The 24,095-nt window shown below is 40.2% G+C and overlaps 1 protein-coding gene across 1 annotated transcript; it reads left to right on the forward strand.

Moving 5' to 3' along the window:
• dcaf1 (ddb1 and cul4 associated factor 1) lies at positions 1 to 23,392 on the forward strand. Its single transcript, XM_026153987.1, has 25 exons — positions 1 to 221; positions 6,420 to 6,540; positions 7,454 to 7,530; positions 7,620 to 7,693; positions 7,792 to 7,905; positions 9,124 to 9,261; positions 9,432 to 10,028; positions 10,552 to 10,653; positions 10,744 to 10,902; positions 11,162 to 11,341; positions 11,496 to 11,705; positions 11,818 to 11,987; positions 12,104 to 12,228; positions 12,587 to 12,822; positions 14,074 to 15,158; positions 15,263 to 15,461; positions 16,568 to 16,650; positions 17,079 to 17,163; positions 17,246 to 17,479; positions 17,924 to 18,017; positions 18,494 to 18,598; positions 18,778 to 18,851; positions 18,943 to 19,038; positions 19,145 to 19,442; positions 22,113 to 23,392. Exons 2-25 carry the CDS (start codon positions 6,428 to 6,430, stop codon positions 22,166 to 22,168), a joined length of 4,704 nt encoding a protein of 1,567 aa, XP_026009772.1. The 5' UTR covers positions 1 to 221; positions 6,420 to 6,427; the 3' UTR covers positions 22,169 to 23,392.
• The last annotated feature ends 703 nt before the right edge of the window (positions 23,393 to 24,095 follow it).

Consider the following 24,095-nt stretch of genomic DNA (forward strand, 5'->3'; position numbering starts at 1 on the left):
TAGTCGCCGGTCGCTGGTAAAATGACGCGCAGAACGTGTTCGCCATAATGATAATAAACCGCCAACACAAAGCTGCAATCAAGCAAATTAAGCTGAGGCTGTGAGTCAGTGATCGATGCATTGATAAGCAGTTATCGGCTATTTAAGTCTGGACTAATACAAGTGGATGCGAGTCGTTGTGAAATTGAGAAAAACGAGCAAGAACTGAGCGGAACAACAAGGTAAAGTTAGCATGCTAGCTAACTATCCAGGTTCACGTCTAGCTTCTTCCTTAGTGCTGTGTTACATGTGCAGGAAGGTGTTGTCGTAATCTAAAATGACAGGTTTTGCATTTCTGGACAGTTCGTCCTTACTGCAAGCTGTAGTACTGGAAGAGAAGAGTGGCTACTTTAGTGTGCTAAGTACATTAGCTTCCTTGTTTAACAGCTAGCCAAACATCGCAACAGGCAGTAGATGTGAGTTTGCTGCTGTCTGTTTCAGTTAAGGTGAAGTGCGTGTAGGAAAACAAGGAAAGCATTTGAGTTTAAATGTGTTTCAAAAAGAACAGAAAATATTTTTAGCAAACACTGACTTAAACAGAAATTTGACAGTTGCGGCAGTCCCTGGAGGACTGCTGCAGCTGCACGCTCAGCTGTGAAAAAGCAACGGAGCGAGTCAGCGTGCTTTGTTCTCCCGACTGGAGCCAAACAACCTTCAGACTAAGCCAACCGAAGTTCTCGTATGCTCCCCTTTAATAATGCCGTGGTGTTGTTTTTATTTTTAAACGATTATTAGCTACGGATAGTGGCAGCACACGAGTGTGGGCTAAGCTGTAAAAAGTGCACAAATAAATAAATTCTTTCAGTGATCCTAAATTATTAACTGGGCAGATGAGGTAAATGCCTAATTGCACCAAAACTCTAAGGTCCCCCAACGCAAGTTTGTACCATGTTATTTTGCCTACGTAATCCCTTAAATTGCAATTTTGTTGTACTACTTCTGACCTATAAGTCATTTAAGCAAAACAAAAAACCCTACTAAACAAAGAACCAATTTTAATTTGTGTCTTTAGCCACTTTATTACTGGAAACCTGTTGTCATTTGTTGCATTGTCTTTGGTCAAATTTTTGATCACCAAAGATAAGTGTGGCAGGCATAAAATAGTATTTTTGTACCAAAAAGGAAATGACTGTTAGTGGAAAACTTGTATCTCGTATCCTTAAGAGAGAAAAATTACAACAACAAAAAAGTACAATTGGAGGAGAAAAGAAGTGGGAGGTTTAAAAGTATTTGCATCAAACGAACAATATCTGAAAGTCATTCCTTGAAGAAATGTGGGGGGGATTAAGCAAAGACTTGGATAAACTGGATGGCTCGATGCATCTGCTGTTCGCTGATACTTCAGAAATGGTCTGAGTAGAAAGGTGGCTCTCAAGAAGCTCTGCTTAAGGAAAATGGGAAGACATGGCTGAGATATGCGAAAATACACAAGAACTGGACTGAAAATCAGTGGCAACAGGTCTTATGAATCGAAGGGCATTTTCACAACCATAGGTTGTTTTTTCTGGTCTTGATAAGTTGTAGCTTTCCCTGTGATTTGGTTATCTGATATTTTTATTTTTTTGGGGGGGGTTCACACAGCAAGCAAACCAAAATGCATCACAACAATCCACATGCGAATTTTCAGGCTGCTCATTGGCCAGATGTGTCTGGGGAGGGGCAACAAAAGTAAAGCAGGAAGAAGGTGTTGTATTCTGGGCTATTGGAGAACATGGAGAATTTGCGTTCATTTCATGGCTAGTTGCTAACCCCCACAGAGCATTGCACAGCTGTAGTATCTTGCTGCATTCAGAAAACAAAGTATACATAACTACGAGAAGTTCTGTAACGCAGACTTACAACTAGAGCTGGGCGATATAAGATTTTTTCATATCACGATATGTTTTTTTCATTTCAGGCGATAACGATATCTATCACGATATAAGCCAAATAACTATATTTGTAAGATTTAAATGTGCCGTTGCTCACAAGTAAAATGTGAAATAATCAGCAGCTTGTTTTTATTTAAATATTTATTTCCCATAATAAGTTCAACAGGGTAGATGTACTTAAGGAACATGAGACTTTTTTTAGATAAATAAAGGCAAATATTGCAAACTACAGAAAAGGCAGCCGCTAAAGCGTTTAAGTTTCAAAATAGAACAAACAAAACAGACTAAATTGTCAATTCCACTTAGAAACAAAATATTAATTCTAAAAATAAATCTTAGTTTGTTTTACAGAAGAACAGACAAAATTGACTAACGTTTGTCAATATCAAATAAAGTGAGAACTAAAAGGAAATTCTCAATCTCTCCTTGTATAGCTTAGCTTTTCAAACAGTTTTAACAGTTACTTTAGTCTGACAAAAGCCGAATGACGAATTAGCGCTTCCAGTCAGAGACTGAGGCTACGTCCACACGTACACGGGTATTTTTGAAAACTGAGATTTTCTGTTTTCGTTTTAAAAAATAATCCCGTCCACACATAAAGGGGGAAATGAAGGAAAACGCTGCTATGAACATGCCAAAGCAGCAGGTGGAGCTAGATTCCTAACCGTGCAGAAATGTTGGCCAATCAGAAGTCTAGAAGCCTCGGTGGGAAAAAGTAAACAAAGCTGGGGCATAGAAGCAGAACAGAGTCGTATGTGTGGAGGGACAGTAACTGTGTGTATATGTAAGCATTTAAACACTGCAGAGAGTAGAATTAACAGTAACAGTATTGTAGAAATTCATTTCACCGAAACAATAACGTGGCGCACAGTGTGACGTCAAAAAATGCGCACACCTTTGACGCTGCGTTTTCTCCGTTTTTCTAGTCCACACATAAATGCAAAAACGGAGTTTTTAAAAATCTTCGTTTTCAGTGACCAAAAACGCCGTTTACGTGTAGACGAAAGGTACAAACGCATAGAAAAATCTGCGTTTTCAAAAATACCGGTACGTGTGGACATAGCGCATGCACCAGTTTATTGTATTTCCAGACTTGCTTTCGGCACAATTTACAGCGCACGCTACTCTGTTTTTTGTCAGACTTGAAATAGCCGAAATACCTTCACACTACGGAACTTCTATGGCTCTTCCGTTCGACAATCTCTCCGGCATTGGAACCATCATCTGTTTTCTCTTCGGTAACCTTCGGTCACGCTCGGTTGATTTCTCTAGTCGGCTCACTCTTTTCCTTAATTACCCGGGCGGTAGGGTGGCTGGCTGCTTCCCAAACAAATACACATGTGCGGCTTGGCACTTGTGCTGTACGTAACAAGTCACGTGACGTAACGCTGCGGCGGTGATTGGTTTAGCTCTGCGCTACGTAATTTGGATTGGCTGTTCTTTTTTTTCTTTGTCTTTTTTTTTTTTTTTTTAAGAGGACAAGAGCGGCGAGGTCTAGTTTAATTTTTCTATCGAGAAAAAGTTATATCGCGATACATATCGTTATCGTTCTATCGCCCAGCTCTACTTACAACATACACCTGGTAGTTAGGATCGGATCAGGTTCACACTTTAAACAAACCACTCTAGAGTTCATCTGGAACCGCACTGAGACCTTTTGGAGTAGGTGGTTTTGTTTCGGCCTGCACCCATGTGCAATTACTGCACAAACAAACCAGTGTGAGATCTAAATTGACTAAACACTGCAGGTGGGAAGCACCCTAAATTTGAAATTTAAGGTTCAAATCATCATCAGTATTTATAGAGGAGGTCAGGAGAGGGGTACAACAGTGAGTGTCTACAGTCATCTGTAAAACACGGTGGAGGCTCTGTCATGGTTTGAGACTGCATTTCAGTCAGTGGTGTTGGAGATCAAAATTAATTGTATTATGAAATCAGAAAAACTACTCGGATTATGATCCACTATGCAATGCAATCTGGAAAGCACCTGTGAGGCAGTGGCTTCATTTTTCAGCATAACAATGCAGTAAAAGCATACCTGGGGCCTGTTCTTCGTACCTCGCTAAGTAGGTTAGCCGGATTAGATTGTTGACGATTTCGCGTGATCCTGGATCAGTCGGTTCCCCGAAGCTCATCCGGGACTTGCTGTCATAGCAACATAGCAACTGCTCGGGAGCAGGTTTACTTTATGTAAACAGGATTAGATCGCGGCCACGCAGGTATGTCCGCTTCATTTATACGAAAGCAACAGCGATATTTTTCCACTGTTTCACCATAAATAAATATTATCAATGTAACTAAAGATAATGCAGCACCTGATCCTTTTATTGATTTCACACAGATACATACAGGTCATTTCCTAAAAAAGGGAAATGTACTATTAACATTCTATTACATGTATGTGATTATTACAGATGTAATTCATATTTCAGAGTAGTAATTGTAAATTACTTCGTGTAATCAAGATGAGAGACCACGGCTATAAAAGCGAAGGTGGATTTGGGAAGCCTGTCGCAGCCATGTCCTGTCCGTATACGCGACCAACCCATTGCGGAAGTTGCAAGATTGATAAGGAGAGTCCTCAGAATTCAGCGTATATTGCGGGACAGACAGGATCCTTTAGCTCAGCGCGACAGTGTGCTCATAGAGAGATATCGATATTCCCGTGAGGGTATTATTTACTTATTAACCAACTTGTTGACGAGGGGGTGCAGGACCACCACCTGTCTTTTTTTCCTCTGCCCTTTTCTTGGTTGCTGTTATGAACAAACTAACAGAGTATTACAGGCCAGTATTACCTTGCCAAGAGACGCAAAGCAATCTAAGAGATAAATATTACCATTCTGTAGAATACTCCTGTATTCCACTTTTACTTGTTCCCATGTTCTTGTGGGTCCTGTTGTGGCTCTAATGTGAAAGGGGATATAATATAACATATTATAATATAATATAATATAATGCCATATGATATTGGACAATATAGTGTCATATGATAGATCTACCCTACCGCCTACTGGTGTTGGCCAGAGGGGCCGATGGCGCGATATGGCAGCCTGGCTACAACCGTAGCTGCCTCCACCAGTGTGTGAATGTGGGAGTGAATGAATAGTGGTATCGTAAAGCGCTTTGGGTGCCTTGGAAAGCGCTATATAAATCCAATCCATTATTATTATTATTATTATTATTATTAAATTACCTACGAGTTTGATTTGTCAGCAACTTTCTGCCAGCCCTCTCTCCTTGCTTTTGCAGCCTTTGCAGTGTTCTCTTGCGTTTTAATTAAACTCTGAAACTCCTGAAATCCCTCAATCAAGAGTTCTTGCTCTGCTGCCGGAAAATACCGAGCACGCCCCTTCGACATTTTCGCCGACCAATCAGCGGGTTGCCGATCAATGTTTCTACTATCGATGCGTAGCCCCTTTTACGACACCCAGTGATGTCACATTCCTGCGTCCAGCTGTAGTAATCGTCAACAGCAGGTGTGTTCGGGGAACCGGATTAGCGAGCTCACGGTTAGCGCGATGATTTGATCTTGGATGTGTCATTTGATCTTGGATGTAGTAAGCGACGTACAAAGAACGGGCCCCTGGATAGTGTTCCTGTGTGTGTTGGTTTTTCTGTTGTTGTTTTGTTTTGTTCTTTCTCCCTATCAGTCATCGGTTGGCTTACACAGAGCCTGGACCTCAATATCACTGAAGCAGTATGTAGCCTTCCTGATCAGTTTTGATAGAGAAGCAAACAAAAGACATCCAGCGTCCAAAGATGAGCTTTGAATGTCTTTAAAGAAGCCTGGAGAATATTCCTGAAGACTTGCAATTAAAGAAATTACAGGAAAGCTTGCATAAGAGAGTTCAGACTGTGCAGAAGAATAAAGAGTCATAAAAATATTGATTTTCAATCTTATTAGAATTGTTTTAAAAAAAAAAAAGAGAGAGAGCGAGAGAGAGACGTCCAGCTTTAAATTTATGCCTTGAACTTATATTTTGTTGAAAAGTTGTCATAACTGGTTGGTGCAAAAACTGACTTGTAAAACCTCCAGCCAATGTCATATTATGTTTTCAGAAAAACTGCAAGGCTCTCACCAACAATTGTCATTCTAGGTACATTCAATAGTTTTTTGTGTATATGAAGTTTGTGAAATGGAGAAATATATGCCCTTTATTTTTTCTTTCTTCTGGTGAGCAAAATGAAGTGTATTTATCACTTGTTTGCTTTTGACTGCTGGTGAAACAAAACAAGACATTTTCTATTTCTTGTGACAGAAAATTGTTAAAACTATCAAATATTCAGATTTGAGAAGCTGGTACCACAAAATTTGAGGAAGCTTTGAATTTTAAAAATAACAAGGTGATTAAAAGAAGGTTCTTTCCGTATCTTTTTAAGTCTAAAATTGTGTTTTTTCTGGGCTGTCGGAAAAATGTTAAAACTGACATAAGTAGCATGACACGTGGCTTCTTAAGAGGCTAATCCAGACATGATGTTAAGTGCATTTTTGTGCTGTGCTAACAGGCTGTGCTATGGCATCGGCATCTGCCAGTGTGGACTCCAAGGCAGAGCTGACTTCTCTACTTGAACAATGGGAGAGAGAGCAACAGGGCAACACGCAGGACCTGGTCAACATCCTCACCAAGTAAGCTTTGCATATTGTTTATGTTGGTGGCACCCAGCCTTTGTAATGATCCCAGAGGCCTTTGTTGAAACCACCTGTGATGTCTCAAATTAAATTCTAATTCAAAATACTTCAGATAAGGTTTTAAGTCCTCATTGTGGTATTGAAGAGTCAGTGTGGCAAATTGTGTACATTTGTACTAGCATGCAGAGGCAGAACTGACTGTGTGTAATTTCCCATTACCTCCTGATACTTACTCAATTTAGTCTTCATTCTCAGACTTCTGTTGTTTATCCCACATGTAGCTGCAGTCATTTATTTTTACTTTGAGCTAGCTTTTTACTAGTTCAACAAACCTTATACTTTCACTTTATTCTTAATGTTATCCTTTTTAACTGTTTATTTGTTGCTTTTGGCTAAATGGTTAGACTTTTTTGGTTTTTGGTATCTAGATTTTTGATTCAAGCTCCTTTTTTCACATGAAGTTGTAATTTTCTTAAAAAAAACAACAAAGTTCAAGTGTAGTTGTACTGAATTAGTTTTGAATGATTGACACAAAATAATACTTATTTATTGTATACTGGTACTTTGTGCCACCCTCACTGTTTAAGCGCATCCTCCCTTTAGGCCAGCTTATTTCTTCAGAAGTAAGGATTGCACACACCCAGAGCAGTGTGCATGAGGTCATCATATTGTCAATTGCACTGACATCATACAAATCCCAGAGCAGAAAGAACTCACAGGGAATACTTACATGGTGACCTCTTATTTAAAACTTTGGCCATGTTTAATAGAAATCTCAACCATTGTAACGGATAGAAATGGCAAAGAAAGAGCAGCTGGCCTCACAAAGGACTGTTTTATGCAGTGTAATTAGGATGATTTGAGGGTTAGTTAAAAAGAGTTAAACGTGCTCATGCGCTGTAATTTTCAGAATCTCAGAGCTTGTTGAGAAGGAGACAGAGGAGTACCACAAAGCAGATCCTGACCCTTTTGATGATCGACATCCTGGTATGACAAACACGGCGACCATAGAATTGCAAGTCTACTGCTGATTTTAAGTGTAATTTATGTTTTCACATTTTCCTTTTTGCCATTAGGGAGAGCTGATCCAGAATGCATGTTAGGGCACCTCCTCAAGATCCTGTTCAAGAATGATGACTTTATGAACGCAGTAAGATTATTGGATGGATTTGAGAACGTTACCTTTAAAATAATGGGCATTTTTAGCAGCTCACTCAGAAGATAATTAATCTTTATTTCCCTTTGTAGCTTGTGAACAGCTACGTGATGACCAGCAGAGAATTTTCCCTTAATGCCGCAGCTTGTCGCCTGCTTCAAAACATCATGCCTGGATTGGAGACAGCTGTGGTGTTTCAAGAAAAAGTATGTTACTCCTGACTTCATTATGAGATAACTGTGAGATTTAGTCTTCAAGTTTTCTGGTTGGAAGAAAATGGAAGACACAATATTTCAACTATTGTTATAGCCTGTAACACATTTTTGGAGTTTTGAAGATGTGTGTCTTAATCAGGTGTTTTCAGCGTTTAAAGGTATGTAAATTGACTCCAACAAAAAGATGTGGTTTCCTTTTGATTTTATTGTGTTTATTTGATTTTATTTGATTAAATTCATCAAGTCCCAATTTAAGAAACACCGTGACTGTAGTATATTAAACAAATTGAGCAATAAATAACAGTACAGGCTGCAACTGAAATTAAGATCTCTTTAAACCTCCTTCAGCAGTAACAGCCACCCTCAGATGTTTCCTGTAGCTGCTTGTGGGACTTGCACCACCACACACACAAACAACTGTCGTTGACTGAACAGCGCTCATCAGGCAATATCACTTCCTCTCAGCGTGCTTATTTAAGCCATTCCAAAACAAACCAAAAGCTCTTTCTTCTTTTGAACTGCTCTGTTTATTTGCTTGGCTGCTTTCGATCTATGACTTGTTGCATCATAGATCATCTTGTAAGCATCAGATAACGGACTGCTGCCCTTCCACTTCCCTGTAAACATTTCACAATGCAAATTTGCAACCAGAACCTGAAAAATCAAAGAAGGCCCAAATGGCGATGTCTCTTTCACTATGCTTTGATGTTTTTGAGTTTCAAACATCAGGTAGTTTTTACTTCTGGTCTGTTTGGTCACAAAGTAAGATTCATTTCTTTGAGGCGGTGATACTGACTGACAGAGCACTCCATCACTTTTAAAAACACTGTCTAAAGAAGTCAGTTTTGTTTGTTGTGTCACAGTCCAGTCTACAAGTTAAAATTTAACTGCAGCGCTGTATTATTTGACCCATGAAGATAAATGTCATACTGCTTCTCAAAACACAAGACCTTAAAGCTTTATTTTAAAAAGGGAATCCACATTCACTATGGGGGGGGGGAAAAAAGTACAAAACTAGTGACGTCCTTGGTGTGCGGATCCTTGGTCAGGTTAAAAAGTTAAATTACATCTGTACAAATCATGTGAATTTTTTTTTTTTGAAAGTCATGCATTCTTATTTGAGCAAAGAAAAATAAGAGCCACCTTTTGATGAAATTTGGTACTCTGTGTCTGCATGTGCTTCATCACTCCTGTGTTTGCTCTTCTTAGGAGGGCATAGTTGAAAGACTCTTTAAGTGGGCTCAGGAGGCCGAGCAGCCCCTCAGAATCTATGCCACAGGCTTGCTGGCAGGTGCCATGGAGAATCAAGACATTGCAGCAAACTACAGAGAGGAGAACTCTGTTTTGGTCAGTGGAGGTTTCTACTCTCTTATGTATCAGGTTGCATTAACAGGGTAATGGCATGCAATGATGAGACAAGTAAATACAACAGGTGATTTAAAAATGTTTTCCAGCAGTTTGATCAGAACCAGTAGGTGGTGTAAAGCAGCTTGCTTTTTCTTCTTTACTTTTGACAGGTGCCTTTGATGCTGCATCGGTTGCGTGAGCTTCAGAATAAAGATGCTGAGAACAAAAGGGATATCAAGCGGCCCAGCCCCAGGAAGACACTGAGCGAGCCTTTGTTACCTCTGGATGAGGAGACGGTTGACGGAGGCTTTGAAGAGAAGCCATTCACACCTGGGAAAAATGGAGCCGAAAAGGAGGGGACGGGACAGCCGGAAGATGGTGAAATTTCCTTCTCAACTATGGAGCCTGAAAACGAGCTTTCGTTCCGTCTTAACTCCCCTCACAAGACCAGCAGCCGTGCCAACTCGGCTGTGAAAACCATGATGAAACCCATGTCTGCTCCGGGATCTTTGGCAAATCAAGGAATGTCTGATGGCAGCAGTTACCTAAAAAGAAGAGCTGAGAGGGAAAGTGGCAGGACCTCAAAACAGAAGCTAAATTTCTCTTTGCCAGAGCCAGAGAGGAACTTCAGTGAGCTTTCCAACAGCAGCTGGACTGAGATGAGCCCCTGGGTGATTGGTAACAACTATCATCTGTACCCTTTGACCCCAGAGATTGAGCAGAGGTTAATCCTGCAGTATCTCACACCTCTGGGGGAATATCAGGAGGTTGGTCCACTTTTATCAGCCTATAGAGTGCTTAAACTTGCAAAGATCAGCTGAATAATTGATATGGATTGATATTTTTATAATCTGTTAGTTTAAACGACTTCAATGTCCAAATTCAATTAATTTTTTTAATTTAAGGAGTAATATGATAGTGAACATCGGGCATTTTAGACTAGTGTTCTTTGTAGACTGTTGAGGATTATACAAGTTTTAAATAATATTGTTTTAATGCAGCCCTTGTAATATGAGTTTTAATCATTTGTAGTTCATGTGTTTGACTGCGTTTGTGTGTTGGCACATGTTTACCAGCAGATGTCAGTCTTTCATAATTTTTTTTTTTTTTAAACTTCTCTTCTGATTATGTTAAAAATGTGTTGTTGTTTTTTAGTTGTTTTTTTTTAGGTGTGACCTTATACATTTCAGGTTCATCTAAGAATTAAAAAAAAAAAAAAAAACCTAGCAGGCAGACCAGGCATTGACAAATTTTTAAAGTACATTCTGTCCCACTCTCTCCTACCTGCAGCTGCTGGCAGTGTTCATGCAGAAGGGAGCTCGGGAGTTGCTGATGCATTACATGGATTTAAAACAGACCAATGATGTGCAGCTCACCTTCGAGGCTCTCAAGGTAAGCAAAGTTTCATGTAGTCGACCTTTCACGGTGCCTGAAGCGCAACAAGGTGCTCAAAAGTCTCCTGTTTTCTTCTCATCCTCACAGTATCTGGCTTCGCTGCTGTTGCACAAGAAGTTTGCTGCGGAGTTTGTTGCTCATGGAGGAGTTCAGAAGTTGCTGGAAATCCCCAGGCCTTCAATGGCAGCTACTGGAGTGTCACTGTGCCTCTACTACCTTGCCTATAACCAGGATGCCATGGAAAGGGTACGGAGAGTCACAGTAATATACAGCAATGGCTATTGTATCCTTATTTTGCTTTAGGTTTATTTTGTGGACTAAGATGAAGTCACTTGTTAAAAATTTGAAATGAGATGACTAACATAATGATACTATGTTAGTGATCTGTAGAAGATGACATAATTCTGTGCCGTCAGTCAAATATAATTTTTTGATTAGAAGCTACACTTAGGTTTAATACTAGTAGCAGTTCATGTTTATGTTCATGTCTTTATCTCTTCTCAAGGTGTGCATGTTGCCTCACTCCATCCTGTCAGATGTAGTTGGCTACACGCTGTGGCTGCTGGAATGTTCACATGCATCTGGCTGTTGCCACGCCACCATGTTCTTCTCCATCTCCTTTTCCTTCCGTGCAGTCTTGGAGCTTTTCGACAGGCAGGACGGCCTCCGACGTCTCGTCAATCTGGTGAGACAAACCAGCAGTCCTCGCTTTAATGTGTAAAAGCAAATGTGTTATTTATAGAAAATAACATAATGTGGGTACAGCATTGACTGCCTTTCTTCAAATGTAGAAGATCCTAATTGTGTACTTTCCTATGCTATGAACTGACTGCTTTCAGATTAGCACACTGGAGATCCTGAATCCCGAAGATCAGGGGGCGCTGCTGAGTGATGATGAGATTTTCTCCAGCAGGCAGACAGCCAAGCACACCTGCATGGCGCTGCGCAGGTACTTTGAGGCCCATTTGGCAATCAAGGTGGAGCAGGTGAAGCAATCCCTTCAGCGCACAGAGGGCGGTGCCCCCATTCACTCACAACCGTACTACAAGGTAAGCAGAAGACTTTTTATCTGTTAAACATTTTGAAGTATTTTATGTTGTATTTAGTAATGCATATGTGTTTTGATGAAGTAATCTGTAGTGATGGTGTCTCATTCTTCAGGCTGTCAGCTATAGCCGTGAGCAGGTTGTGGAAATGATGGAGTTTCTGATCGAGCACGGTCCACCGCGACTCTATTGGGAACCAGCAGAGGTCTTTCACAAGCTGTCATGTGTTCAGCTCCTCCTGCAGCTTATATCCATTGCCTGTGACTGGAGGACCTACTATGGCAGGTATTGACATAGCAGTCATTGTTAAAATGCCTTTCATACATATTTTTTCATACATATTCTAGACAGTAGGTTTTATCAGTGCACTCAAAGTGATGGTTATTGTTCTTTCTTTGTAGGAGTGACACTGTGCGCTATGCCCTTGACATCCTGAGTATCCTCACAGTTGTTCCCAAGACTCAGCTGCTGTTATCCGAGGCTGTTGCTGTGCTTGATGAGGGAGGATCCACAGTTTCCACTGTTGGTAAGTTGTTCCATTTTAGTTGACATTCATCTATCAAAGATCAAATACAATTACATTATTATCTTTTAATATTAAAAAGTCTCATTTTACTTGTATATCAGTGGTATTCACTAAATGGTGACACATTCAAACAGCTTTTTATATGGCCATCTGTTCACAGAGCCATTAGAGAATTTCTTGTACAATAAAATCAAAATTTATTATCACTACCCACTGAATGCAATAACATGGAGCAGCTCTGTTTTTATTTGTTTATTTTGTGGAACCTTTGCCCAGTCCTTTTGAGATATGGCGTAACTCCAGGTATTCCTTTACAAGGTTTTTAATTTCATCTTTTTGTTTTGTTTTGTTCTCTCAGGGATGAGTATAGTTCTGGCAGTCGCGGAAGGAGAGGTATTTGTGAATGATGCAGAAATTCAGAAGTCAGCACTGCAGGTTGTCATCAACTGCGTTTGCGCTCCAGATAAACGCATGTCCAGCATTGGCAAGTTCATTGCAGGAACTCCCCGTCGTCGCCTTCCACAGCAGACCAAAGCAAACGAAAGTGTGCTCACTAAGATGTGGAATGTAGTGCAGTCGAACAATGGCATCAAGGTAGAATTAACACACAGCACACAAAAAAAATGGGTGGTTTTAATGTTAGAAAGATAATATTGGCTTTTTTTTTATTTATTTTTTTTTAAAGCACTAACAAAAATGGCCTTCTGGCAGATCAAAGTATATCTTATATACTGACAGGAGCTGGAGTGGTAAATGAAACCGATTTATTTGATAGCTTTTATAATGGGTAACACTTAAAGGGTGAACTTCTTAAACCCACAACCACCCACATTTATATACTGATGTACTCCACTGACTTACACACTAAGGATCTTCTGAAACCTGTACCAGTGCAGCTGAAACATTACAGACAGAACTACCTAAATATTGTAACATTTGAATTCAAAGACTGCAAGAAAGATGTGGTGTTTTCTTGTAAACTTAGCTTAAGTTTGCAGCTAAATCTATTGAGGTTGTCCAGGATTTGGCATCGTCTCATGTAAATGATGGTGTATAAAATCACAACCTGCATCTGTTTTCTTCCACTTATCCAATTCAGTGTCGCGGGGGAGCTGGAGCCTATCCCAGCTACCATAGGGCAAGATAGCATAGATCAATCCGGGTTACACCCATGGATAGGCTGCCAGCACGATAACCCAAAAATGAGGCGATGTTCAATTTTCACATTTAAACCATAAATGCATCTGTTAGGAGGCTGAGGGGAAGCACTAGCGGCTAGCAGCACATCTTTTTTGTACAAACATATTTTGTCAAAGTCACCTTGACTTCACAGACAGAATTCAAGTTCAGCAAAGCCAGCTGGATGAGGTGTTCCTCAGCAAAGAATAGTGGGACGGTAGTTTTCTCTTTTTAGTAGGATTTCCATTATGTTTCTTCTCCTGGTCTATGGCTGCGCTACAGTGAGGGTATAATGTAAGGAAGAGATATAAAGTTGTAAATGTGATTCCCTTTAAACCTCTTCAGAAGCTTCTTCTCTCTTTGTGCATTTAAGGTATTGAACAATCCTTAAAAGAAAATGAGGAATGATTTCCAGTTTGGGGAAGGATGTAAGGAAGCATAAAATATGACAATAAAAGCACTTTTACTAAAGCACTATGATAACGAGATCAGCTAAAGCACTGAATAACCTACATTAACATTTACAGTTTTAGTCTGCTGCTGCTTATGCCCTCTGCTTAGACACCATTGTTTTATTCTCCTCAGTTCGGAGCTTTCCTGATCAAGACACTTTCGCTTATGCCCTCAGCCCTTGTTTATAACTTACACTTTGTGTTTGTCCTCTAGGTTCTGCTATCCCTGCTGACAGTGAAGATGCCCATTACAGATGCAGATCAGATCCGAGCTCTGGCCTGTAAAGCTCTGGTGGGTCTGTCTCGCTCCAGCTCTGTCAGACAAATCATCAGCAAGCTGCCGTTGTTCAGCAGTGGACACATCCAGCAGCTCATGAAGGAGCCTGTGCTCCAGGACAAACGCAGCGAACATGTCAAGTTCTGCAAGTTTGCTGCAGAGCTGATCGAAAGAATCTCTGGGAAACCGTTGCTGATTGGTACAGATGTGTCTCTGGCATGGTTGCAAAGGGCCAGTGTGGTTGCTCAGTCCAGGATCACCTTCCCTGAAAAAGAGCTGTTGCTGCTTATTAGGAACCATCTTGTGGCCAAAGGCCTGCATGATACTGCCACCACACTCACCAAGGAGGCAGATCTCCCGATGGCATGTTTGTCTCACTCTTCGCATTCTTCTTCTACCTACCCACCTGTTGCCCCTCCCCCTCCTGCCTCTCCTGTTGCTACTCTGCCTCGCACACCTCGGCTGGCCAACGGTGTTGGATCAAGACTTGGAAGCAACCCCTCTCATTCATCCACTCCAGGATCCAGCCACCCTCAGACACGTCCATCAACTTCACAGCCCAGTGGAATGCCTGCTGCTGCTGCTTCTGCTTTCCCATCAACATCTGTCCCTCACTGTAACAGTGGCTCACCACTGATTGGGCGAATTGTTTTCTCACGTGAGCGGCAAACAGGGTGCAGTACAGTAAGTTGTAAAAGACCTCGGGTGCTGCGGCAGAAGTCTGACCATGGGGCCTTCAGCCAGAGCCCAGCTATGAAGAAACAGTTTGACAGGCATCTGCCGTCTCCTCCTGCATTAGACAGCATTATTACAGAGTACCTGAGGGAACAGCATGCACGCTGTAAAAACCCTGTCGCAACCTGTCCACCGTTTTCCCTCTTCACCCCCCATCAGTGCCCTGAGCCCAAACAGAGACGCCAAGCACCCACCAACTTCACATCCCGACACACGAGGAGAGTCGTATATCCAAAATATGGAGGTGTAGATGGAGGATGCTTTGACAGGCATCTTATTTTTAGCAGGTAAATATCTTTGTTTCATTTTCTGTTTCTGAGGCTCAAGTGCGAGTTAATCGGTCAGCCCCCTCACAACCACTGATGTAATTCCTCATATTTTCTTTGTCCAGGTTCCGTCCCATCTCTGTGTTCAGGGAGGCAGACGAGGATGAAAGTGGATTCATGTGTTGTGCCTTTTCAGCCCGTGAGCGTTTCCTGATGCTCGGAACGTGTACGGGGCAGCTCAAACTCTACAATGTGTTTACAGGCCAGGAGGAAGCCAGCTACAGCTGTCACAGTTCAGCTATCACTCACCTGGAGCCATCACGGGTTAGTAGAGAGAACCACAAGTAAATAAATTAAAAAATATATATATACAATTTAAAATCCACACTGATCATCATATTATGATTAAATTGCGTGCTATTTATTATGGGCTTGAAACATGTGTCATGTTATTATGTTTAACCTACTAGGACCTGGCGTCCACATATGTGGACATCACATTTTGGGTTTTCTAGACTAAAATAGTAAATTTTGCTCTACAAGCGCCTGATATCCACTTACGACAGGGGTGGGCAACTCTAGGCCTCGAGGGCCGGTGTCCTGCAGGTTTTAGATGTGTCCTTGATCCAACACAGCTGATTCAAATGGCTAAATTACCTCCTCAACATGTCTTGTAGTTTTCCAGAAGCCTGGTAATGAACTAATAATTTAATTCAGGTGTGTTGACCCAGGGTGAGATCTAAAACCTGCAGGACACCGGCCCTCGAGGCCTGGAGTTGCCCACCCCTGACTTGCGTTATACTGCCACTGTTCTATCAAAATTTAAAGGGAATGTCCTCATATGTGGATCGTATTTTTCTCAGAATCAAAATTAGGTTAAAAAAAAAATAAAGATGTTCGTGCAAAACACAATGTTTAGGTTTCTTTAAAAAAAAGTCAGCAGGAGGCTTGTTTGTATGATGTGTCCTCCAGCTGTTATTGTGACTGCAACACGGAGGACAGAGCAAAGAAAGAAACTGCTGAGGGATTGCAGCCATGCGTCAGCATCTTACAATCCACATGCATCATACTCGTGTTGTACCCAAGGTTGATTAGATCTGTGTCAGACAGTGTGCCTTGCAGTAAACTTACAAAATCTCAGCGTGTAGATGCCTTAAACAAGAGTGATGACAAATCTTCAAAACCTCTACCACTCATACAGTGAGACTAAATGTTTAAAGAAGACATCCTGTCAAGTGTTTAAGTGTTGAAAGTAAACGCATTTGCATTTTCAAGTATTATGTATTTAAAAAAAATAATAATAAAATTTTTAGAAAGGAGAATGGGATGCAGTTATAATTTTTTTACATCAAGGCTGTTGAAAATTGCTTTTTCTAGAACTGTATTGTTTGAAAACGTGTCTGAAAGAGGATCTCGTCGTGTCTTTTTAGGATGGTTCTCTGCTCTTAACGTCGGCCTCTTGGAGTTACCCGCTGTCTGCACTGTGGGGCATGAAATCGGTGTTCATCATGAAGTAAGCAATGCATTCACAAAACTCTGAAGTCATATTTACCCAGCTACTTTGAAGTGCACATAAAACACATTCCATTAAGTAAAATGCATAATTGAAATATTTGGAGTATGAAATTATTAGAAACTGCTGCCACGTGACTTCTGATTAAGTCTGTCGAGATCATACTGCTTCTATGTATGTGGTGATCTTTGCCCAGTGGTATAGCAGCTTTAATCTGTCAAAGGAGCCGCCAAAGGGAGTGTGATTTAACTATGCACAATAATGGCCTCTGGGCTGTAGTCTTTCTGGAAAACAAGCATGTGGCTTTATTCATCCGAATAGTTTAACCAATGCAATATTAACCCAGAGATTCTCAACAGTATGAGACTAAAGTGCTCTGCTGACTTTGTTTTTCGCTTAAATGTTAATCATGCTCTCTATTTCTTTAGGCATTCGTTTCTGGGCGACCATTATGTGGAGTTCAGCAAGCTTTCACAAGATCATGTCATCGGGACAAAAGAGCACGTAGCACGTGTACGTATGTTTTCCATAATGCATAAAAACAAAGCATCCAGCAAGAGGGTAAATGTTCATTCTCATTACTTCTCTTCACCAGATATATGATATCCAGACTGGTCAGGTTACTCTAACTCTAAACAACCCAGACCTGGCTAACAACTACAAGAGAAACTGCGCCACCTTCAACCCAACGGACGACCTGGTGCTGAATGACGGTGTGCTGTGGGATGTGCGCACGGCTCAGGCCATCCACAAGTTTGACAAGTTCAACATGAACATCAGTGGAGTGTTTCATCCAAACGGCCTTGAAGTCATCATCAACACAGAAATTGTATCCTTTCATTGTTGGGTTGGTACAACTGCAGTTTTAAAACTTTTACAGTAAATTTGTCATTTTGATCTTTAGACCATTTTATACCTCTCACTATTGTTCTCTAACAGTGAGGGGAATGTTTTTAAGGATGAGGATATTTAAATATTTATTTGGTAAAATTCTTGTTTTGATGAGTTTGATGGAAAACCAAAAATGCTACCCTTTCTTAATGAACTATTTCAATGGAGAGATAAAGTGAATGCATAATTACAGGTCAAGGAATAGTTGTCAGCAGTGGACTTTCACTGTAAATATAATTACTGTGACTGCTATTGGGAATCGTTTCACTGCTGAGCATAAAATATTTATTCCATTAGGGTTAGGGTTGTCTTGGGAATGGTTATTTATTGTTCTTGTTTCTATACAATTGAGTGTATCGTGGTCTTTAACTGAGACTTTTAGTGGGATCTGCGCACTTTCCACCTCCTCCACACGGTTCCTGCTCTGGACCAGTGCAGAATAGTCTTCAACAACAGCGGCACTGTCATCTATGGAGGTAAATACAGAATTCACTGCGTGATGGGTAATGTAGCACATTTGGCATCAAGCCTGCAACTCACTTCACAGTCAGTACAAGTGTGTGAAAGGTGTGTTTAGGTAGAAGGTTGGTAAGTGTGAGGTAAAGTGAGCACGTGTGTATTTGGTGAAAGGTGTGAATAGAGCCTGCAGCGTGTAGAGTGTGTGTGTGTGTGTGTGTGTGTGTGTGTGTGTGTGTGTGCATGCTCACGCGCAAACTACTTGATACCATAGAGTCAGTCAGAGCCATATGGACTGAAAGCTCAGTGTTGGACTGGCAACAGAAAGAACCAGCTGGTTCATGCCACCTCACAGGAAGAGCCATGGGCGTGCAGTACTGGCTTTGTCTGTACAGCGAGCGTTTCAACCACTGAGGAGCCAGAACCAAAGCTAACCAGCTTGCTGGGTTCCTTTTATTTACTCTCCATCTCTCCCTGTGGCTTTTGTTTTTTGTAGCAATGCTGCAAGCTGATGATGAAGACGACATGATGGAAATGCAGATGAAAAGTCCATTTGGTTCATCATTCAGGACTTTCAATGCCACAGACTATAAACCCATTGGTGAGGGTTCCTACATTTAACTAGCTCAAATTTCAAATTGATCCTTATAGTTTTATTCATTTAATAATAATCACTGTCACTTTTTATATTCTATATTGATGAACGTATATATTTTTAAACCCACTGTAATACTTTTGTTAAACGTGTTTTTTTTTTTTTTTTCCCCCCCCTCTTCTCAGCCACTATTGATGTAAAGAGGAATATATTTGACCTTTGCACAGATACAAAAGACTGCTACCTAGCCGTGATTGAGGTAAATTCCTTTTCATTACATTTTTAACAATGATTGCGACCATTTTTCCAAAAATACATGAAAATGCTGTTTTGTCCCCCCCCTCCCATAGAACCAAGACTCAGTCAACACTGACACAGTGTGCAGACTGTATGAAGTTGGTCGGCAGAGACTGGCAGAGGAAGAGGAGGAAGACGAGGAGGATCAGGTACTATTTATTTTTTGTTGTTTGTTTTGCTTTGGATGCAACCTCTTTGGTTCCTTTACGCAACACTAAAATTTCTAACAACTGACCTTCTCTGTTTGTGTTGCAGGAGGATGACGATCAAGAGGAAGATGATGACGACGATGAGGATTCAGACGACGATGTTGACACTGATCCCCTCATCGCCGAGCTGGAGAATGAAAACGGCGGAGAGGATGAAGATGACGAAGAGGAAGATGACGGTAACGATGAATTCTCTCCTTCCGATGAAGAAGTAGCGCGTCTCCTCGAAGAGGATGTTGATGCTGCAGATGACGACGACGATGATGACGATGATGATGAGGATGACGACGATAATGACGAGGATGACTCTGATAATGATGATGTCGATCTGGATGGCGATAATGGTGAGCAGAGGGTCTACAGTTTACCTTGTTCTTCAGGCTATAGCAATTTTCTTCATTTCATTGACTCCAAACCTGTCTGCTTATAGAAACAGAAAAAAACACGTCCAGCTATAGCAGCATGAAGTTTTTTTGTTTTGTTTTTTCATTTGAATAGTAACATTTCAGTTGCTCCAGTCAACATGAATGGAGAAAATATTTGTGATGCCAGTACATTTTTCTTTTTTCTTTTAACTACAGTGTATTTTAAATTGATTAAGTCTATAAACAGGAGGGACATCTGTTGGTGTGCCAAACTACCTGCTGCCACTATGTTCTGAAACTTGGCCACCTATCAAAGACTGGGTTATATTGGGGGAGTGGTAGTTTGTACAGCCTATTTTCTGAGCTGTTGGTCAGCAGGGGTGTTGTTTGTTTTTTCCTCCTGAAGAGTGAAGGTGACAGTTATAGACAGAACATGGACACTTTATTAGGTACACTTTGCTCGTACTGCCTTAGTTCTTCATGACATAATTTCAGGAATGGACTGGAAACATTCTGGTCCGTGTGGACACATCATCATGCAGTTGCATTTGTCGACTGCAAACTGTATCAGGGAGGCACTAATTTGGCATGAGACCTTGTGGATGCAGAGGCTATTTGAGTACAATGCATTCATTGTCATGTTCAAGAATCGAGTTAAGATGATTTTAGTTTTGAGACATGGCGTGTTATCATGCTGGAAGCAGGCATCATAAGATGGGTACACTGTCCCCAAGATAGAGGACCAAGATAGAGGCAGCAGATGGCTGCCCTTCCTTGAGCTGGAGGTTTCTTCCTGATTTTAAAAAGGAATTTTACCTTCCCATGGTCCCCAAGTGCTTGCTCATATGGTGTTGTCTGATTGTTGACGATTTCTGTGTTATTGTTGGGCCTTTACTTAACACTATAAAGCACCTTGAGTCAACTGTTTTGTCATTTGGTGCTCGTGAGGAAAAATACTGAGGTAGGCTGTGAAGTTTAAGACTCTGTACTAAAGGGCCCAAGAAAATATCCTCCATACAGTTACACCACTGAAGTCAGGATGGATATTATCCATGTTTTCATGTTGTTTAGCTCACATTCTGACTCTACTATCTGAGCACACAGTAGTCCTCTGACCTTTGGCACCAACATGGCATTTTCACCCAGATTTTTAGGGTTAACTGCAGCTGAATATTTTTCCTCTTTGTGAGGAAAATACCAGTAAAATACAATTTCTGAAATATATTTACAATAAGTCACTCATGCCACAACTATGCTACATTCAAAGTCCATTAAAATCACCTTTTTGCCTCATTCTGATGCTCCGTTTCAAATTTGGCAACTTTGGCACATTGTCAAGATAACTTGACAATGTGTCTAAATGAACATTTAATTTGCAGTTGAGTAGGTGTATGTAACAAATTGGCCTTTAAGTGTATTAAACACTAGAAAGTGTAATATGAGAAAGCACATAAATTATGCTTGTCCATTAATCAGCACACCTGCCTGTGAGTACAATCACATGATCAGCATTATATTGATTAGTTTCACATGCACATTTTTGTAATTATAACATTAACAAACTAAATGTGTGCCTTTGTATAAACAACTGGGTTAGATAGTAGGGGTGGGGGAAAAAATCGATACTGTGTAGTATCGTGATATTTTGTTTGCTAATAATGTATCGATACAGGGACAGCAGAAATCGATATTTTGTTACAAAAAAAGTTTTTGTGGACTGGAACATGCTCTGACTTGAGAGCATGTTGATCCTTTTTCTGAGCAAGAATCCTGACATTCCTTCACTGTCCAAATGGGTTTAACTTTTTTTTTTTTTTTTTTTTTTTTTTTTGGGCAGCAATAAACATGACAGTTTACTTATTTTAATTTAAGACATGTTTTATTTTAATTAAGTTTAAAACTTTTTTATTTAATGTAAAATTATATTTTGTTTTAATTTACTTTCAAATTCTTCAGTTGCTGAATGGGCTGCATAGTTTTCATAAATTTCATAGTTCAGAATAGCTATAATTGTACCAGATGGTTGCATTCAGTTAAGCTGGACTAGACTGTAATACAAACCGTTCAGTTTGTCAGCAATAAAACTGACTGAAATGAGAGACTGAGTGTGAGACTTTGATATTAGATAAAATAAATATTGATAAAGTTTACCTTTATGTACAGAATCTGAATATCGCAAAATATTTTTAAAAATTGCAATAATATCGTATCGTGCGTTAAGTATTGTGATAATATCGTATCGTGGGATGTATGGTGATTCCCACCTCTATTAGATAGATGAGAATTATTGGAATGTAACCTAGAAGCATCTTTTAATAAATACAGCTCTGATGTCATGTAAATGATGCAGCACAACTGTTTGGTCAAATTTCTGTTTTCATGCCTGTCTGGTCATCCTTTTTTTTTTTTTTTTTTTTTTTTTTTTTTTTCTCCCCAGTGGAATTTAAAAAAAAAAATGCTGTCTTGGTTTATTTCAGACATTGAGACGCACAGAAGAAAAATCAGAGTGGACTTAAAGCTCCTTAACATTATTCCAAAGCTGCTTTGTTTTTGCCGTTTTAGCAGTTTCATCCTTCACCCAATGACCTATTCAGCACAAAATCTCACTTTCCCCATTTCTAAATCTGTATTTGTCTATCACACAAACAGACAGCTCTGACAACTCTGACCTTGAGGATGACATCATCTTGTCCCTGAACGAATGAGGAGCCATCTGCATCGGGAATAAAGGAAGCCGATGACCCGTCCACTTCTGCCCCGTGGACGATTGGTGCATAACGTGGGTCAAACTTGGAGCCCGGCCTGTTTGAAATGGCAGGTGTCTGCACACTTTGATGAGACTGAGGAGGAACGAGCTCACAGAGATCGAGCGGGAAAATCCATGCGCACAACTTGGCTTAACGTTGGGCATAAATGATTGTATATGATATAGTTTTATTTAAAAAAGGCTTGTAAAATTAAAAAAAAAAAGGCTGGTGTGAAAATAGGTTAAAAGAAAAGTTTTATATTTTATCACAATGGTTCTTTAAATGAGCCTCTTCATTTGATATTGACTGATTTTCTAAGCCTCTGTTTGGTCACAGATTAGTCTTTGTAGGAGATGCAGCTTACTTTGCAAGGCTCTGGGTCTGCATTTGTGTAGCTAAGGATACAACGCTCTCTCAAGCTTGTACTTAGCCACGCTGCCTAGAGTAATCACCAAAAGTACTGGAGTATTGAATTTGGCAGCTATTCTGATGCACAAACATGTTGCCACTGGTTCAGAAAGCATTCAAGTACCGCTTCAGGATTTACTTTCACCATACAAACTACACACAGCAGTGCTATTAGTGATTGTTGCCTCTTGATTTCAATATGTAAATAGAGAAAATTAAATCAGCTTGGTGCTCTAACTAGTGTGGACACTGTACACCTGCTTGCTGTCAGCATGACAGACATTAAAGAGGCCTCTACAGCTTTCCACCATTACACCCCTTCACCGGGTCAACACAAGGATTTGGATTCAGTGGGTGCTTCTTAAGATTACAGGGTTTTGTTTTGTTTCATGCTGGTGGTAACATCACAGGTCCAATCATTCATTATCAGTAAATTGCATTTATTGCAGTGACTTTGGCTCATTAAAGGATGGACATCTGGCTAATTCCTGGAACATTCAGCAAAAAATATTTCAAATTTGTGTTTTCTCTGAGAGAAAGACAGGATCTATGACTGTCAGCCTTGTGAAAACTGATGCCAAGCACATGCACACTTTCAGTGCAGTGCAGACATTTCATGATTTTTGTTTTTTGCCTTGTAATTATTAATTTTTACCTGTTTTCGTTTCCAAAAGGAAACTTGTACGTTGAGTTTCTTGACAGTTTATGTACAACTTGTATGTATCTAAAGTATTTTACTAGAAATAAAGAAAGAAATGAGGGGGAAAAAAATTATATCTTTAATAAAATAAAGATTTTTCTTAGATCAGAGGCATCAAACATAAAGCCTGGGGACAGAATTGGCCCGCCGAAGACCCCAATTGGCTCGTTGGACGACTTTGGAAAGGAGGACATAAATTCCGGACTTTTAATTGTATTTTCAGTGTTATAGCTTTTGCTGCCCAATGGCCATTCATACTAAACCAATGTAATTAAATGATAGTCCTGTCATTTTACAAATTGACTTCTTACAGTTTAAGCCCAATGAGTCGTGCTAATAGATTTCTCTAATTTACAGCATTTCTTTATGTAGAAAAACAGATTTGTTATTGAAATTGTGCTTTTTTTTTTTTATATTAAAGTATCTCATTGATTAAGTGTGTAGTTACATTTCTGCACACTGAGAAAAATGGGAGTTTCACTGATCTGGGCCACATAAGATTGAAGTGGGCTGTATGTGGCCCACGATGTAAAATGACTTTGACATCCCCGTCTTGGATAATGGCTGTCCGGCATAGCAAAGGCATCTTAAACACTGTGAACTTTTACAGTAAGGTAGAAATTTAATTGTTCTTCAAACAAGGAGCCAACAAAGGAAAACTTTGAGCAAATCTTTTAAGAAGAGAGTTTTTACTTTTTATACTTTTACTGTGAAGCAACTGGCTTGCAATTTCAAGATTTAAAAAAGGTGTTTCAAGATGAGAAAACCACTGTGCCA

The sequence above is a fragment of the Astatotilapia calliptera genome, chromosome 20, assembly GCF_900246225.1.
Source record: "Astatotilapia calliptera chromosome 20, fAstCal1.2, whole genome shotgun sequence".
Lineage (NCBI taxonomy): Eukaryota > Metazoa > Chordata > Actinopteri > Cichliformes > Cichlidae > Astatotilapia > Astatotilapia calliptera.